Source organism: Phymastichus coffea, unplaced genomic scaffold (genome assembly GCF_024137745.1).
Source record: "Phymastichus coffea isolate CEN01 unplaced genomic scaffold, Cenicafe_Pcof_1.1 PCOF00017, whole genome shotgun sequence".
In the NCBI taxonomy this organism is placed as follows: domain Eukaryota; kingdom Metazoa; phylum Arthropoda; class Insecta; order Hymenoptera; family Eulophidae; genus Phymastichus; species Phymastichus coffea.
The window spans coordinates 82,124-99,642 of NW_026706828.1; the positions used below are offsets into that span (position 1 = coordinate 82,124).

At 39.0% G+C, this 17,519-nt stretch overlaps 1 protein-coding gene across 6 annotated transcripts in view; it reads right to left on the bottom strand.

Annotated features, from left to right (window-relative positions):
* Positions 1-615: 615 nt before the first annotated feature.
* LOC131675209 (inositol hexakisphosphate and diphosphoinositol-pentakisphosphate kinase-like) overlaps positions 616-17,519 on the bottom strand; it is a 650,144-nt gene continuing 633,240 nt past the window's right edge. For 5 of the 6 annotated variants that reach the window (XM_058954119.1, XM_058954118.1, XM_058954122.1 and 2 more), the window contains one exon: positions 15,692-16,018. In XM_058954119.1, the coding sequence (XP_058810102.1) occupies positions 15,772-16,018 (247 nt within the window). In that variant the 3' untranslated portion in view covers positions 15,692-15,771. Of the gene's footprint in view, positions 815-15,691; positions 16,019-17,519 lie in introns of those variants that run through there. The other variant, XM_058954120.1, reaches the window with a different exon arrangement.

Below are 17,519 nucleotides of genomic sequence, written 5' to 3' on the forward strand. Positions count from 1 at the left end.
GAAAAATTGTAACCAAATTATGTTAATCTATTCTGAGTAAGTAATAAATTATGGTTCAATAAATGTATCTTGTTATCATTGTTTGTAAGCCCATTCAGTTATAAATACTAGTTACTTACTAATTTTATTAAATATATGTAATTTCAGTTTTTTTCTAGAAAAATTTCAATTCTAAAAAACGTGAATAAAAAAATTTTTTTTTTTTAATTCTGAGTGGCGCATTTGATAGCTCTTGCAAAATACTACATTTTTTCTTTTGAGAGTTTTTTCTTTAGAGTTGAAAATAAAAAAAATACAGCCGATTTTTTGAAAATCTTTGTTTTTGTATAAAACACCATATAGCTCATAAAAAATAAAGGTAAAAAAATTTTCCGGATATGGATTTTGTAGCTTTTTGAAAGCTCTATCGAATGGCTTATACAGTTTTTCCATCGTAGAATCCGTTATATAAATAAATCAGGGTCGAAGTTGATGTGAAAAAATTAAAAAAAAAACAATTTGTTTATGACGTCACAAGTTGTACAAAAAACAAATAAAATCAATTATGTTTTACAACATTTGAAAGGTCTTAGCAAGACCTATGTATGTATTTATTTCAACTTGGAATTCTCGATTTTGTAGATATGACTGCAACAATTTTTAGTGGGGTACCGGAAAAAAAGTCTTCAGCTTATGAAGCAGCCCTTCATGCCAAACCTTGTCGAAAGCTTGTGTAACACTCAGGAATATACCAGTGCAGTGCTGTTTATCTTCGATGGCTTTCCTCGCAACAAATACTAATTTGTTTACTTGCTCGATCGTAGAGTGATTACACCTGAAACCGAATTGATGATCGGAGATAAGTTTTCTATTTAGTATTATTGGGTTAATTCTAGCTACTATGAATTTTTCAAAAATGTTAGAGACTGCTGAGAAAAGGCTAATCGATCTATATGAAGTCACCATTTCTGATTCTTTAATAGGTTTAGGTATTAAGACAATCTCTACTACTTTCCACTGAGAAAGAAAATAGCAGAGACGCATGAAAACAATTGTTAAGTTTATTTATCTTGTTTTATTTTAGCTTGATTTGGTTATCTGATATCTTTTTCTTAACGATCGTTTTTTTATTTTTTGGGCTATTTTATTGGACGTATTTTGTTGTGTTTTATTGTTATTTATTTCTGCAGAGTATTTACTTATTGATTTAATTAGTAGGAGATTGACTAAATTTATGCTGTCTTCAATATTTGTGGCTGTTTTAAGAGGAATGTTACACGTTATGAATTCCTCTATATAGAAGGCATATTTTTTCCAATCAACTTTAGTTTGTTCATATTCATTTTTAAATACTTGTTGATGTAATGTAATCAATATCAGCGAGTATTCTGATGACAAGTCTAAGCATGATGACACTACAAAATAATTCTTGTTTATACCCTTTACTATAACAAAGACAATCAAATCCGGGAGCTTGTTTATGTCTGTAGGCCAGTATGTTGGTTCTTCAGATGATATCGAGATGAAATTATTTTTTTGTACTATTTCATAGAAGACTTTGCCTCTAAATGTTAGAGTTGATGATCTAGATCCCCACCACAGATGCTTCGCATTGTAATCGCCACCAAGTTTTGAAGCTTTGAAAAAGTCTGTCCAGTTTTCTGTAGTAATTGTTTTGTGTGGAGCACAGTAACCAGCTGATATTGTTATCGGTCCGTTTTTGTCTGTAATGTTTACACTGATTGCTTGTAGATTGATTTCGCTAATGTGTGAGTGGATGTAGTGATTTATTTTTGTTTTGATTGTGATCACAGTACCTCTGTGTGCTTTATTAAGCGGATGATTCGTTTTGTGTACAGTATAATTTGGTATGTTAAGATAGTTATTACTTGTAAAATGCATTTCTGAAATCAACATGATGTCTATGTTTTCGTAGATTAGAAATGTTTTTAATTCCAGGTGCCTCTGAATAAGTCAATTTACGTTCCAGATAGCGAGTTTTAGGCTGTTCATTGTGCTATTTTGTTAACTAGAACAGTTAAAAGATTTAACATAGTGTCCATTCTTCGCATTAGCTGTTCCATTATATGTTCAAGTTTATTTGTGTTATTGTCGTTGTTTGAGTGAATATTTGGCTCTACCTGTCAATTTAAATCTTTTAATTCTGCTGTTGTTATGTTTTGATTGTTTTGTTTTGATATCACTTGGGCATATGTCATGTTTGGTCTGATACTGTTGTATTTAAATTTGAATTAGTATTAGTATTAATGTTTGGTTGCTCTTATTTACTGTTATTAATGTAACTTTCTTTCAGCCTAGGAAATAATTTTTGTTGCAGTTGTTTGCGAATTGGACATCCTTCATAGCTTGCAGTGTGGTTTCCTTAGCAATTTACACATCTTACTTCTTTAATTTTTTCTTTGATAGTACAGTTTTGTGTTACGTGCTGCTTTGCATATTTTATACATATTGTATTATTGTGACGGGGCCCAGTCTGGCTCGCTCTCTCTCTCTCTCTCTCTCTGGTAAGCATCACAGCATCTTTTCAACGGCTCTTCAACAAATTCAGTTTATTTAATCATCTGGCATCATACCTTCGAGCAAACTGTTCCAGGTAGTGCATCTTCCACGGGGCTAACAAGTGTACGCTGTTTTACGCATAATTATTTGCATTCTGCCCTGGAATTTGCATTACTTGTGCAACCAGCATCACCTAACCTCTTTCACCTGGATCAACACTGCATACGTTACTCTACTAATTGAATCAATTTCTGCATCACAATTGCACCAGGACATCTCATCACCTACCTGGCCGTTCTAGCTCTACCAACAACGAATATCATCGCTAGAACAACTATTTTCTCGTCGGTTAAGTGAGGAATATCTTGTGCTGCCTACATTTTGCCACTACTTGTATTGTTCATTTTTCTTTATTATTTGTCATTACTGCGAACCTGTAATCGATCACTTTAATTTTTAAGACTACATTTCATCTCGATTCATCTAGTGTAATTTACATCTTCATCTTTATTGTTATTTTCATAATCATTCATTTTAATCTTAAGTTATAACGTATATTTAAGTCGGGTTGCGTCATCTTGCGAATTTTCCGCGCCAAATTTTCCCCCTAATTTCTATTTCGCGTTCCGCATTACTGAGAGCATCATTTTCGCGCGCAATTTGATTTTCCCGCCACACCCTCTGTGATAATTCGCTTTTCCTCGGTAGAGGTCACTCTACCGAGTTTATCATAGCTGGTTGGTTGCGTGCGCATCCGCGCCACTTGAAATTGCGCGCGAACATTCAAATTATTATAGACACTTCATTTCTTTCTAAACCTATCTCGCCTATTTATGTCAAGCCGCGTGTGTGCCAAGTGTGGATTGATCGTGCGACGACCTGATCAACTCCTCCTCTGTAACTCCTGTAATTCCCTGTACTATAGCTGTTGCATTTCACCCAACTTAAGACCAGCCAATCACAACTCCGCAAAATTTAACTGCTGCCTCAACCGCTCGCCGAAGGTTGATACTGCCTTAGCCAATACCGTCTTGGATATCTTCGCTACGCCAACAGGACACTCCCCCTCTATTATTACACACGCCAGGAAACGTCTAGCCTCACCAACTCAGCCATCATCGCTGCCGATCACCAAAGCCTGCAGATCTGAGCTACCTCCGACTACAGGTCGGAACTCCGATTGTTCGGCAATGTCTGAGGCACCTGAGTGGTTCCGCAGGGAGTCGCAGCTTAACGCGGAGCGGCATGCGAGGGAAGCCCAACTCAATTCTGAGCGCTTTGAGAAACTTTGCGGACTCTGGACTAAAACGCAGGATGAGTTTCGCGAGCGTGACGTCCATTTCGCAATAGTCGACGAGCCTGAAATCTTGGTCCATGGGTTACCAGCGGAATTTCAAGGTTCCCTCTTCCAGGCCGCTACTTCTGTCCTCATTGCGCTGGGCTTTGGCGGAGAGCACAACCTCCCTGCGATCATTGCGACAAGGGAGTGGAATCCCACCGCTGCCTCTCGCTCTACTGCGCCCACGGATCAGTCGCAGTCCTTCTCTCACTCGACCCAAAGTGCACGAAAGAAGTCCTTCACCTTCCTGCTGGATTCGCCATCCTCTCGGGACAGAATAATCAAGCTTTCGTCCAGACTGAAGGGGCATACTGCCCAGACGATCTTTGGCTGTGGAGGTGGTATACGAGTACTACTGCGTCCAATCTACCCCAAGCCTGTCTTCGAGCTGCTATCCAAGGCCAGAAAAGTGAGTGACGACCTCGGATACGCGTGGCCTGTGGTGCGAAACTTGCGGGTCTTCTGCCGCGCCACGCCGCAATCAGAGCTGATCCCTATTGTCTCTGAGGCTGATCTACGTGGTTTGCCGAGGCTGGCATCTCGCCAACCAGTCGCATCCTCGGTGGGAGCCCCAGGCCACCTTCACCCTTCGGCCGCGCCTTCCGCTCCTCTTAGCGGTCCCCTTCATGATCCCCGACTCCCTCGCTCTGATCTTCATATCCGACCGCCTGGAAATACACCAAGCTTCACTTTATCTGCCTCCTCTTCTCAGTCGCCAACCCGTAACCCAGCTCAAACTTCATGACATTCAACGGTCCCACTAAATAATTCTGTTACCACTTCCATCTCATCTCGATCTTCCCTCACCGTTGCGCACATCAACATAAACGGCCTAAACGTACCGTGGCATTTCTCTCTCTTAGAAGCACAGGCACATACAAGTTCATATGACATTATTGCCATCTCCGAAACCAAACTTTGTAATGTCATCTCTGATGACCACCTCGTACTAGCCAATTACAATTTTTTCCGACTGGATCGCGAGGGCAAGGAGGGTGGTGGAGTTGGCTTCTATTGTCGCAATAGTTTGACAGTAAAATTACTCGCTGCCTCTGATCCCACGTTTAACAACTCACCCGAATTCATGATAGCCGAAATCCAAAATAAATGCCACCTAAAACTTTTATTTGCAATTGTCTACCGCCGTCCATCCGCCAAAATCCCATCATTTTTCTTCAACACCATCTCTTCCTTTCTTCCTCTCTTCAATGATGTCATTATCACTGGTGATTTCAACTCCGACCTTACATCACATCTTCCACACGTCCTGGCATTGCGCGATCTCATTGATTCACATGCACTTAGGGTTGTCTCCACCGAGCCTACACACCATCCCATTACTGAGAGTGGAGTGACCACACATACAGCGCTGGATCTTTTTATAACAAATCCCTCAACTCACATCCTTAGCTTCACCAAATCTCTCTCCCCATTTGTACCTTATCATGACCTAATTGAGCTATCCATACTTTTTTCCTCGCCCCAGGAACAACCTAAAACCTTTGCTTCCCGTTCTCTCCATCGTCTTAATAAATCTGTCCTGAACTCTCTTATCACCACCAAGCTCTCGGTCTCCCAGGATTACCTGGGTGATATTCTTCGTCGAGACACTCCCTCAGTCGATCAACTTGAGCGAACTTTCACCCTTGCGGTTTGTGGAGCTTTTGACGAACTAGCCCCTTCTCGTCTGGTTACCATCTCCTCCAAAAAGAAGCCGTGGGTGACTGATAAGCTGCGTGTCCAAATGCGGATCCGTGACGCAGCCTACAAACGCTTTCGAGCCTCCAACTCATCCTTAGCCCTTCAACAGTATCGCTCTCTAAGAACTGCCATTTCAAACGAGCTCGATACTGGGAAAAACAACCATATCCGTCATAATATTGAACACGCCAATAGCTCCAAATCCAAGTGGAGGACTCTCCATGACATCGGCCTAACCAAACGACTCCTGCCGTCACCACTGCTCTTTTTCTCAGCTGACGAACTCAATAAATACTTTGCTACAGTTGTCAACAGATCTCCAGCCCTAACCCTCACTACATTTGACAATATCTGCAGTTCCCCCTTGCATTTGACCTTTACTTTTCCTCCGTTTGTCTTTTCAAAAATTAAACAGGCTGATGTTGAGAGCGAGATCAGGGTGTTGCGTTCTAGGGGCAGGGGTTGTGATGGACTTACGGGAGGGATGCTTCTCCTTGGACTTGACACCGTAGCTTGCAACCTTACTGATATATATAACAAGTCCATTGAAACATCTACTTTCCCGGCCACGTGGAAGCGCACCCTTATTCGTCCTCTTTCCAAGGTCAGATCACCCCAGTCTCCTTCTGATACTAGGCCCATAGCACAGTTGTCTGAACCTTCAAAAATCCTTGAACGATTATTGCACCGACAATTTTCTGACCACCTGGAAGCTAATGACCTTCTGGATCCCAGACAGGCTGGTTTCCGTAAGGGACACTCTACGGAGACTGCTTTAGTGGGCGTCCTTGACGACATGCGGTTTGCCATTGACAGGAGGCAAATTACCATCCTTGTCCTTTTTGATTTTTCAAAGGCCTTCGACGGAATTCCACATGACTTGCTTATTAATAAGATCAGAGCTTGTCACGTTGGTGACTCTGTCTTACGATGGTTCTTTAGCTATCTTGTCGACAGGGTGCAAGCTGTCATTGACCATGGGGACACTGTTTCGCGGTGGGAGCGTGCCCGGACGGGTGTCCCGCAGGGAAGCGTCCTTGGTCCGCTACTGTTTGCCATCTTCATTAATGACCTCCCACGAGTTCTTTTTTTCTGCAAGCATCTAATTTATGCTGATGATACTCAGATTTACCATCACTGCGTCCCTTCCCAGATTGTTGAGGGGCTTGAGAAGGTCCAATTGGATGCGCGGGCGGTGGCGGATTGGGCGCGAGCGAACGGTCTCCAACTCAACGTCGCCAAAACAAAGGTCATGATCGTTGGTAGCGAACTTCACGTCCTCGCTATTGACCTAAACTCGTTGTCCAGGCTCAAGATTGATGATGTTGAGATTCCATTCTCATCATCGGTCAAAAGCCTTGGACTTACTATCACCTCGACCCTTCAATGGAAACCCCACATCTCCGACATTGTTAAGAGAGTTCACCTTGGTCTAAATTCCCTTAAATTTTACAGAAAATCACTCACCATTGAAACAAGGAAATACCTGGTTCAAACATTGATCTTTCCCCACTTTTCTTACGCCTCCATAGCCTTCATGCACCTTGATAAGTCCAGAACCCTGGCCCTTCAAACAGCTTTCAATGCCTGTGTCCGATTTATTACAGGCTTTATACCTTTCATCCCCACACCAAACATTGATTTCCATGTGTCCTTCCATAGATTGCGTCTAGGCTGGCTATCTCTTGAGAGTCAGCGCAACATCTCTCTCATCCTTCGCACATACAAAACCGTATGCTGTCAACACCCGTGCTACCTTACGACTTATGTCAAAACCCCAAATCCTCCTAATCTTAAGCACTCCTCCCGCAATCCCCCGATGGCCTTCTCCTATCCCGCTCCAAGAACTGAGGCTTGGAGGTTCTCGGCGGCGGCCTATGGCATGTATCTTCTCAACCAGCTGGCCATAACTGAGTTTGATATTACTCGCTATGTAGAGCTCAGGCGCTGGCTCTATGACTATTTTATGGTGATCGAACAGCTCCTTTTTCGCCACAGGGTGGACGCCGAACACCTCACAAATCTCCCCTTGCTCCTGAAACTTCCTTCTATCCCTCTTCCTTTCAACGTCTCCGCCTTCACTTCCTCATCAGAGTACCTCTTATCACCTGGTCGCTACCTGGTCTGTAATTTTCCCCCATTCAATTCCAAGTTGTAACACCGACCGACACTTCCACCCTGATCCACAATCGACCTTCACAGTCACTTCGTCATCTCTCCAGGCTTTACGAGTTAGTTCTTAGTCTTGAATCTGCTTGACCACCATGCTTATTAACTTGTTTGCTGGCTCCAATTACCCTCTTTGGCCGGTGATTTTATTTAGTGTTTATTCTGGCCTCTTCAGCATAACGTACTGTGTTATGCTTGCCTGTTCACCACTAGTCACTTAAGTTCATCACATCGCATTTAGTACGCCCTGCTCTGTGATCTCATCTATCTTGTCACCTAACCTATTGTCAATCAACATATCTCTATTCTTTCCATCTCATGCGAATATTGTATCATTTATTGCTATGTATGCTTCATAATCTCACACTCATTCTCTTTAATTATATTGTTTAACTTATGTTCATCTTAAATCACAATTTATTCGTATAACTTTATCGCTTGTTACTGCGCTCTAAATTAATGTATCTGCATTGTATTCTGCTCATAGCCTACGGGGTTATACCCCACGGCTTAATAAAGCTTATTCTATTCTATTCTATTCTCTCTCTCTCTCTCTCTCTCTCTCGCAGCCTCACTCCTTCGCTGTTGCCCTGGCGAACGCTTGAAAATTACGAACCGATACCGCTGCTCGCACCGCTTTATTTCAGGACCAATACCTGAGCCGGGCATCGTCATTGGGAGCCAATTGGGAACAAGAGTGATTGGGGCAAGAAGAAAAGAGAGAGATTGACGTGTCGCAAGTAGAGGGTAAGCGAGCGCGAGTGACCCGCGGCGATCAGCTCGCGAGTGCGAAGCCGCCGGCGTTGCTCGAGCCGCCGCGCAAACGATCAGGGGAGAGAGTTCAAGCCGAAATGAGATTGCCGGATCGATTTGACGGCCGAGAGTGCACACGTGAGAGAAAGCTAAGTAGTCAGATCAAGACAAAGAAATCAGAGGACGACGAGCAGATTACAGCACAGAGAGAATTTCCAACGATTCTTGGAGCATCGAGGAATCCATCCGAGCCTGCCACAAGCCTGCCAGCAGTTCCCGCAATATTTCCTGCCTGCAGTGGAATTAGCAGCATTTCCTGCCAGCAGCTCCAGCAGAAATTCCTGCCAGCAGCACTAGCAGCGATTCCTGCCAGCAGCTTTCATCAGGTCAGGTTGTCTCTCTCTCCCTCTCTCTTTCTCTCTCTATTCGCGAGTGCGCGACGCGTCGGCGAAGTGCTTGCGATTTTCCGCGAGTACGGCGAATTTCACGATCAGAACGAGTCCCTCCTTTGTAACCATATCAAATCATTGTACCGTGCCCCCGCACGAGCGCAGGCACGCAGCCGTTGAGGACGACGCGTGATCTCGCGTCGTCGCTCTTTATTGTTAAACGTAGAGAATAAATATTGTTAACGGTTACCGAGAGTGATTATTGTGTAAGCCCGTCATTCCTTTCCTCTCAATCCGAAGCCCAAAACGCCAATTTAGTGACGAGGCCCATCGTCACCGTTCAGAGGAGCGAAAGAGCCTCCCTTACCTTCCCCTTTAAAAATAATTCGTGATACGGCGCTTGGGCACGGGCCCTTGCATGGCTCGTGGGAATTACCATTCCCCAAAACGCGTTACATTTTAATCATTAGTGTCACAATCTTGAAGCAATAGTTTTTCGTATGCCCATATTCTTGACAGTTATGACATTGTGGGATCTCTCTTTTGCCATTCGGGGGTTTAAATTTTATTACGGTATTCAGCAATTTCTTTACTTTATAAATGTCTTGGCTTTTGTAGTCTTACTCAATTTCTACAGTAAATAGTGGTAACGGTATTTTTGTCACGTGGTACCTAATATCCCGGATGCTGATTACCTTATGTTCGAATTCCTCAATGGCAGTTTTCAAATCCTTAATGTTCATGAAAAGATGCATATTTCACAAAATTACTTTAAATCCTTTATCTTTTTTTCGCTGACATGTATAAAATTGAGGGTTTTTTTCTTTTAATCTATTAACTATAGGCAGATATTTTTCAGCTGTTAACGGTTGGATTTTTATTTTGTTTTGTCCTATAACTTTTATTGTGTAGTTATCTTTTACTATTTCATTTACGAGATTTTAAAATGGACATATGTTTTCTATATTGTAGTCAAAATTGAAAGTGATTAATTTTTAAGGAGTTTATATCACTATTTACCGTGTTTTCTTCTGTTTTTTTGTTTATCTTCAAAAATCTCGAATCTATTGGTGGTTTGACTGAGCCAGTAATCTGATAGCTGGGCTTGACGTTTTCTGTTTGGTATTTGAATGTCTGGGCTATTTTTTTGTCATTTTCCACTTACAGTTGTCCATTTCTCTGTGTTGTTTTTGTTTGGATGTAGACATTGTGTCCCCTACATGTGTGGCCATTTGGCCTTTATTTTATTGTTATTTTAACGTTGATAAATTTATTTGAATTAACTGTTACTTTTCTTGGTTACTCATATTTTCGATTTTTGAGTAGAGCGCAATACAAACACGTCCGTTCCGCTCGACGTTCAAACGGTGACTGCGCAATAAAATGTGATGAAAAGTTTATTTTTTGCCCCGTGATAGGCTTAATTAAAAATAGAATAATTACCTTCTTTTTTTTAATAATCCTAACTTTCTTAATGCATATATTTTTTCAATTAAGGTCGGATATTGTAGATCAGACCTTCTACTTTGCATAAAAAAATGAGTGATTTTTTTAAAAGATGGCATTTTTTTTAAATCTTAAAAATTGGACAAAATGGACTGTTTTTTTTTCGATTATCGCTTTTTTGCACGTAGCATAACCAAGGTAATTTTGCAATTACGATTATCGGACAACTTCTATTTTGTAGCAAATTTGATAAGGAACAAAAAGCTACCGTACAACTTTTCGCTAAAACATATAGATTTTGAAATATAACTCACTTCAAAAAGAAAATCATCATTTTTCGTGTTTTTTTTCACATTTTTGTTAATAATTAAAGAAGTTTACCATTTCATGTTGGAGCACTGATAGGGTTCATTGTTGACCACTTCTCCGACCTAAGCAAATTTTTTTCTAGCCTCTACCTTTTACATCCACACAAAATTCTCATTCTACTGGACTGTAATGCTCCACCAAATCTCAGACAGCCATTGTGTCTATTTTGAATATAAAGAAAATGACTTATATATCTGTGTCATCTTCGTTTATCTATTCAAGTCAGCATTCAACGTAAATAGATGTAGTGCTTTGATAGCCTCATTCAGGATATCAAGCCATCTCGTGTAAACCTCAGGGTTGAGATCTGTCAGCCCCACTACCTCCCAGAGCTGCTTTACTGTCTCTGAGTAATACTTTACCGATATCATATTGTTACTGCTGCTCTTTCTGCTCCTTCTGTTCCTTCTACTCTTACTACTACTGCTGTTCCTGCTATTGTTCTAGTAACCGAAAGCTAATGAGCTCTGACTGGTCAGGCTCAGACTTTTATGCCCGAAATTCACGGTGACGCAGTGAAATAGCGGTGACGGCGCTGCAGAGAATATTTGCGTCTGCGCAGTGATCCAACGACGATGGCGCTGCAAACAGAAATGGGAGTTCAGGGATCTGGCTATAAAAGGCCGAGCTTAAACAGCATCATTCTCAGTCATTAGGAAGTATCTTCTAGCAGTAACAGCAACAGCATTAACTCCAGCAGTAGTAGTAGCTCCAGCAAATCTTGTAACGGTAAGAAAAATTTTATTATTATTTATTTTACTAAAACTATCACCTGTATCCTGATTCTGAATGAAAGAGATAGTTTGTGACATAAAGAATCAGGAGATAAAGATGGCAGTTTTTGTAAAATAAACAAACTATTTTTTTAATGTTTTTTTTATTAATTAAAATTTATTTATTTTTCCTTGTTGCTGCAGCTGCTGGGTTGGTGGTCGCTATTACTGCTACTGCTACTGTTGCTAGTACTAGCTGGTTTGCTGTACTCACTGCTCTTGATGGTTCTGCTGTGCTGTGCTGTACTGTGCTGTGCTATACTGTGTTATGTTGTGCTGATGCTGTGTTGATGCTGTGCTGCTGATGCTCGTTCCTGTTGGTGCACATTTCTGCTGCTTATGCTGATACTGCTGCTACGCTTGTGCTCACTGCTGCTGCTGCTGCTGCTAATCCTGCTGGTGCTGGCTTCCAAATCATGGGAGATAAAGTGTGTGTGTGTGTATGTGTGTCTGTGTGTGTATACATATATATAATATACAAATTTATATATATCTCCTTTTTCTGTTTTAGGTGATAAGAGCCATCTTTGACGAGATGACGCAGTCTCCTTCTACTCTACATAGACCTCTAAGCTCAATTTTCGATCGACAGTTTTCTATGCTACATTTTTTTTTAATTATTAATTTATTAATTTATTAATATTTTTTCTGTTGTTTGTAGGATGAATATGTAAACTATACTTTCTTGAGCACGTTGCGTTTAAGCAACATATTGAAGAAGTTGGAGCGGTTCCGGGATGAGGACATTGCGCACTACAACAAAATTGATGTAGTGCGCAGGGCTGAGCTGCTCGCCACACGTAGCAGAGAGAGGCTCCTGAAAAGAAGAAGTCGGTGAGACACGTACGTAAGCACTGTCTCACCGATTCATGCTCCTCTCTCCAAAGAGATCGTTGAAGATGAGGAGCACATCAAGTGACGTCTCCCTGCTGTAACAATCATCGACCAAGCATCTCAGCATCAGCAGCCGAAAATGAGGAGGATGAGTAGAGTGAACGACTCAAAAAGAGGTTTTCTTCCTCAACTCAGTCATGCCAAGGATGAGATCTTCAAATATTAAATGTAACTCTGTACACCAATAACAAGGTATGTTTTTGTATTACAGAGTAACATGTGCTGTAGGCCTCATATGCCCGGCAAGACTTAATGCCATGGAAAGGATTTTATACGCTAGAAATAATAACTAGATTATAATTTTTATAGAGTGATGTATTTTTGACTCTAGAAATAAATATATAAATTAAATAAAATAAATACTATCTTTTAGCAATAATACAACGTTACACATATTTAGGTATTATAACGGACTACAGTTTTGAATGGAAACATCATATAGAATACGAGGTGTGTTCAAAAAATAACGAGAATTTTCGTTTTATGAAAAAAATATTTATTTATTCATCTACATTAATGTTGTCGCCTTCAAAGTAGTTCCCTTCGGATACAATACACTTATGCCAACACTTTTTCCAATCCTCGAAACACTTTTGAAACTCGATCTTTGTAATAGCTTTTAGCTCTTTCAGCGATTCGCTTTTAATGTCATCTATGCTTGTAAAACGACGGCCTTTTAATGTTCTCTTTATTTTTGGAAATAGAAAAAAGTCACATGGAGCCATATCTGGCGAATATGGAGGCTGAGGCATCGTTACAGTTTCGTTTTTGGACAAAAATTCACGAACAAGCAATGAAGTGTGAGCAGGCGCATTATCGTGGTGCAAAAGCCATGAATTGTTTTGTCACAAATCCGGGCGTTTTTTTCGGATTGCTTCACGCAAACGACGTTGAACTTGTAGGTAGTACTGCTTATTGATTGTTTGACCTTGTGGCAAGAATTCATAATGCACTATGCCATTAAAATCGAAGAACACAGTGAGCATAACCTTCACATTCGACCGCACTTGTCGAGCCTTTTTCGGTCTTGGCGATCCAGAATGCCTCCATTGGGACGATTGAGCCTTAGTTTCGACATCATATCCGTAAACCCATGTTTCGTCACCTGTTATAACACGTTTTAGTAGTTCTGCATCGTTATTGACTTCATTTAGCGACTCCTGAGCAACTTCCATTCGCCGCTGTTTTTGTTCGAAATTCAACAATTTTGGAACGAATTTTGCTGCCACACGTTTCATACCCAAAACATTCGAAAAAATTTGATGGCATGAGCCAACTGATATGCCAACATCATCAGCGACTTCTCTGATTGTGATTCGGCGATCGTTCATAACCATTTCTTTCACTTTTTTCACGTTTTCATCGGTTGTTGATGTGCTTGGGCGTCCGGGTCGTTCGTCATCTTCAACGTTTTCGTGGCCATCTTGGAAACGCTTATACCACTCATAAATCCTTGCTTTACTCATAGCAGACTCACTATATGCCTTTGTTAACATTTGACAAACTTTACTACACTTTATTTCATTTTTTACGCAAAATTTAATACAAATTCTTTGATCCATTTTTTTTCACAAACGAAAATCGCCGAGCTCGAAAAACACGTCTAACGTTAGCGGCTGCCACTTAAAAAGTAAGCAATGAATATTGCTGAAAATTTTATCGTACTTCAGGGGCATGTGTACCAACATAATAAAAAAAAATTTTATACAAGCGGACTCTCTAAACCCGCGAAATTTAAAAATTCTCGTTACTTTTTGAACACACCTCGTATATAGTAAAAAAATCAAACATATTTTTTTAATGGCGAATCTTGCCAAATTTATGGATACGAAGGTGTCAACATATGGGTTATTCTTGGCTATTTCTGTTGACTTGTAACCCTTAGGTTATGGATTTTTTTTTAACTTGGGATAATTGTTGTACACATAAAAGTGAGATTTTTTCCAAATTTTGATAACGATACATTAATTATATCCAAAGTTATTATCAATTAAAGAAAAATTATAAAAAAAATTTCAAACGGCTATATTTTAAAAACTAATAAAGATATCGAGGTCGGATTTTTTTCATAACACTTATAATGTCTTAAAATTTCGAAATAATTACAATAAACAATAAAATTTTTTTATTTCGAAAGTTATTAACTTTTTGTTCAAACAATTGCTAATATCTCAAAAAGTATATTTTTTTTTTGAAAAATTCTTGCTTCTGCATGTTCCTGATTTTTGCTATCAGTCATAAAATTCAAGGGCCCGACATATCGGAAGGCGTAGCCCTAATTAAAAGAAAACGCCTCATCGCAAGGTCACGAAGATGTCCCGCTGCCATTGCGACCGTACACCGAAGCATCTTCTTTTGATTATGGCTACGCCTTCCGAAATGTCGGATCCTTGAATTTTATGACTGATTTCGATAGCAAAAATCCTCACGAACACGCAGAAACAAGTATTTTTCAAAAAAATATGCTTTTTGAGATATTAGCAATTGTTTAAACAAAAAGTTAATAACTTTCGAAAAAAAAATGTATTGTTTATTGTTGTAATTATTTCGAAATTTTAAGACATTATAAGTATTTTGACAAAAATCCGACTTCGATATCTTTATTAGATTTTAAAATCTAGCCGTTTGAAAATTTTTTATCATTTTTCTTTAATTGTTAATAACTTTTGATATAATTAATGTATCGTCATCAAATTTTGGAAAAAATCTCACTTTTATGTGTACAACAATTGTGCCAAATTAAATAAAAATCCGTAACCTAAGGGTTACAAGTCAATCGAAATAGCCAAGAATTACCCACTTATGTTCGTCACAACATTGCCAATTATGGTATTATTGCTAGAGAAGGAGCGTATGGTTATACATTAAATTGCATCCAGAAAAATCAAAACAGATTAATAAAAAATGTACTCAGAAAATCAAAGAGCTCATATCTGGCAATATCTATGAAGGAGCACTTCATACTGGAAGCGATATCGGAGAACTATAAAATCCAAGCCATGAAATATAATATTTTCAATATCATAACCAGACACAGAATCATTTTGTCATACTATTACTTCAAGATGTTACAAATATGTAGTTTTTAAAATATTTAAAAAATTCAGCAGCACTATGAAAAATCTAAACATGAACATTAAAAAAAGATGAAGAAACTGAATACAAAAATAGATACAAGACAATCCAACTACATTGTTGGAGATGAGTATTTTATACAAAGTTAGTATCCTAAAATAAATTGCAATTATGAAACAATATATGTGCTTTAATGTTTCCTTTTCGTTTATTTTTATTTTTCATGTACTACAGTGTTTTGTGTATTCATGTAAGTTTTACTATCTAGTGAAAAAAGTGGCAAATTTAAATAAAAATAAAGTAAAATTATAACTATCATTGATGAATTAAGAGTTTATAAAGTAAGTATATCGATTTCAAATAGTTAATTTAAATGTATTACTAATTTGAAGATGATACTACCTTTAGTTTTAGGATCGTCTTTTTTAATCCTAACAATATCCATCAACTTTTGAATCAATAAATGTACGTGTTGACAGCACCTCACTGGATTTTTTACGAAATCCAAAGCAGCATTTATACTCAAAGCATTGGTTGGATTTATCTGTTCTTTGTCAACTTTTAAAAATTCTCGATCTTGCTGCAGTAATTCATGTAAACGATTCTTAACCCTGAAAATACGGAAAGAACTTATTCTCTTGCAGGTGCTGACTTTTTTGGTTTGTATTTTTAATAAGTTGAATAACTTTACTTTTTGCGTCTCAATAATTAATTCTTATTAGTTTACTTTTAACGTGCGCACTTTTTTATCGTTGTGAGATAAGTCAGAAAAGTAAAAAAGACAGAGCAATAGGAAAGAGAACCAAGGAGAAATAAGTAAGAAGGCACGCTGACGGATAAAATAGGCGCAATATAGGGAAGCGAAATGTAGTACGGTGTTACATCCTAAGCAAGCCAGATATCGCACGCTGAAATGTTGCCGAAATAGCAGTTTATGTACGATTTTTAGTCTTTCTCACGCAAGCGGCTAACTGCACGGTTCCTCACTCTCGGCAGCTTCGGTATGGATCGACCTTCTAACGAAATGTACATGTAAGTCGATGCCGTTCCCTGCTGAGAGCGAGGGACACGTATAGTCTTCCACCTAATATGCGCTTTTGACAAAAGTACATCACGAGAGTGGAAGACAGACAGTCCTCCTATCTTACGCTGTTGCGAGAGTTACTGAATAGGATCAGGAACGACTCGCGAAGCTGAAAGAGTAATTAGCCCACTGGTCGGTAACATTAGTTATCACGCCAGTTGGCGAGTCATTGCTGGTCTTTTTTTCGATTGCGGAGAGAATTGGACATATATTATAAGACTCCGAACGAAATCGTAATGAGCCACGCGAAAATAAAAACGTTTAACTCTTTTGTAAGATAAAAGTGTACTAGTAATGAACAAATCAATACCATCAAAGAGTATAGCCGAGTTTCAATGTTGATTTCGGCCCCAAGCTATTTTCATAAATAAATTATAAATAAATTGTGGGGCCGCGTTTGGCATAAAAAAAAAAGTCTTTTTCCAAATCTTCAGCTTATAGGGTGAAGCTGGGGTAAGATGAGATGCCTGAAACCATTTTTCGTGACTTTTTTCATTCTTTTCCCTATAGCATAGCCATATCTCAATATTTTTAGACGAAATTTCTTTAGTTTTATACCTGAGGAAATTTTCTAAAAGATACATGCTCTTCTAATTATATTTTTAACCTACAAAAGCCTTTGGAAAGTGACTTTTTATCAAACAATTGTACTTTTTTGCGACTTTTTCCTTTTCTTTTTAAATTCTCGGTATATCATATTAATTTTGCAAACTTTTCACCCATATCATTCGATTTCTCGTTAAAAATTACATGAAAACGTGTATTTTTAAATTAATATATCGATGCGATTTCTTTCGTCCGAAATACCATTTTTCACGATTTTTCGTACATTATCGACAAAAAAAAGTATCCTACGTATTTGCAATCACTGCCATTCGATTTCTTGTCAAAAAATATATGAGAATTATATATGAGAATCATATATACCGGGTGTTCCAGACCATCCGTACAGCGATTTTAAAATCGAAAATTCTTTTTTTTGTGAAAAATGTTTCAGATGAAAGTTGTTTACGACAAAGGGGGCCATC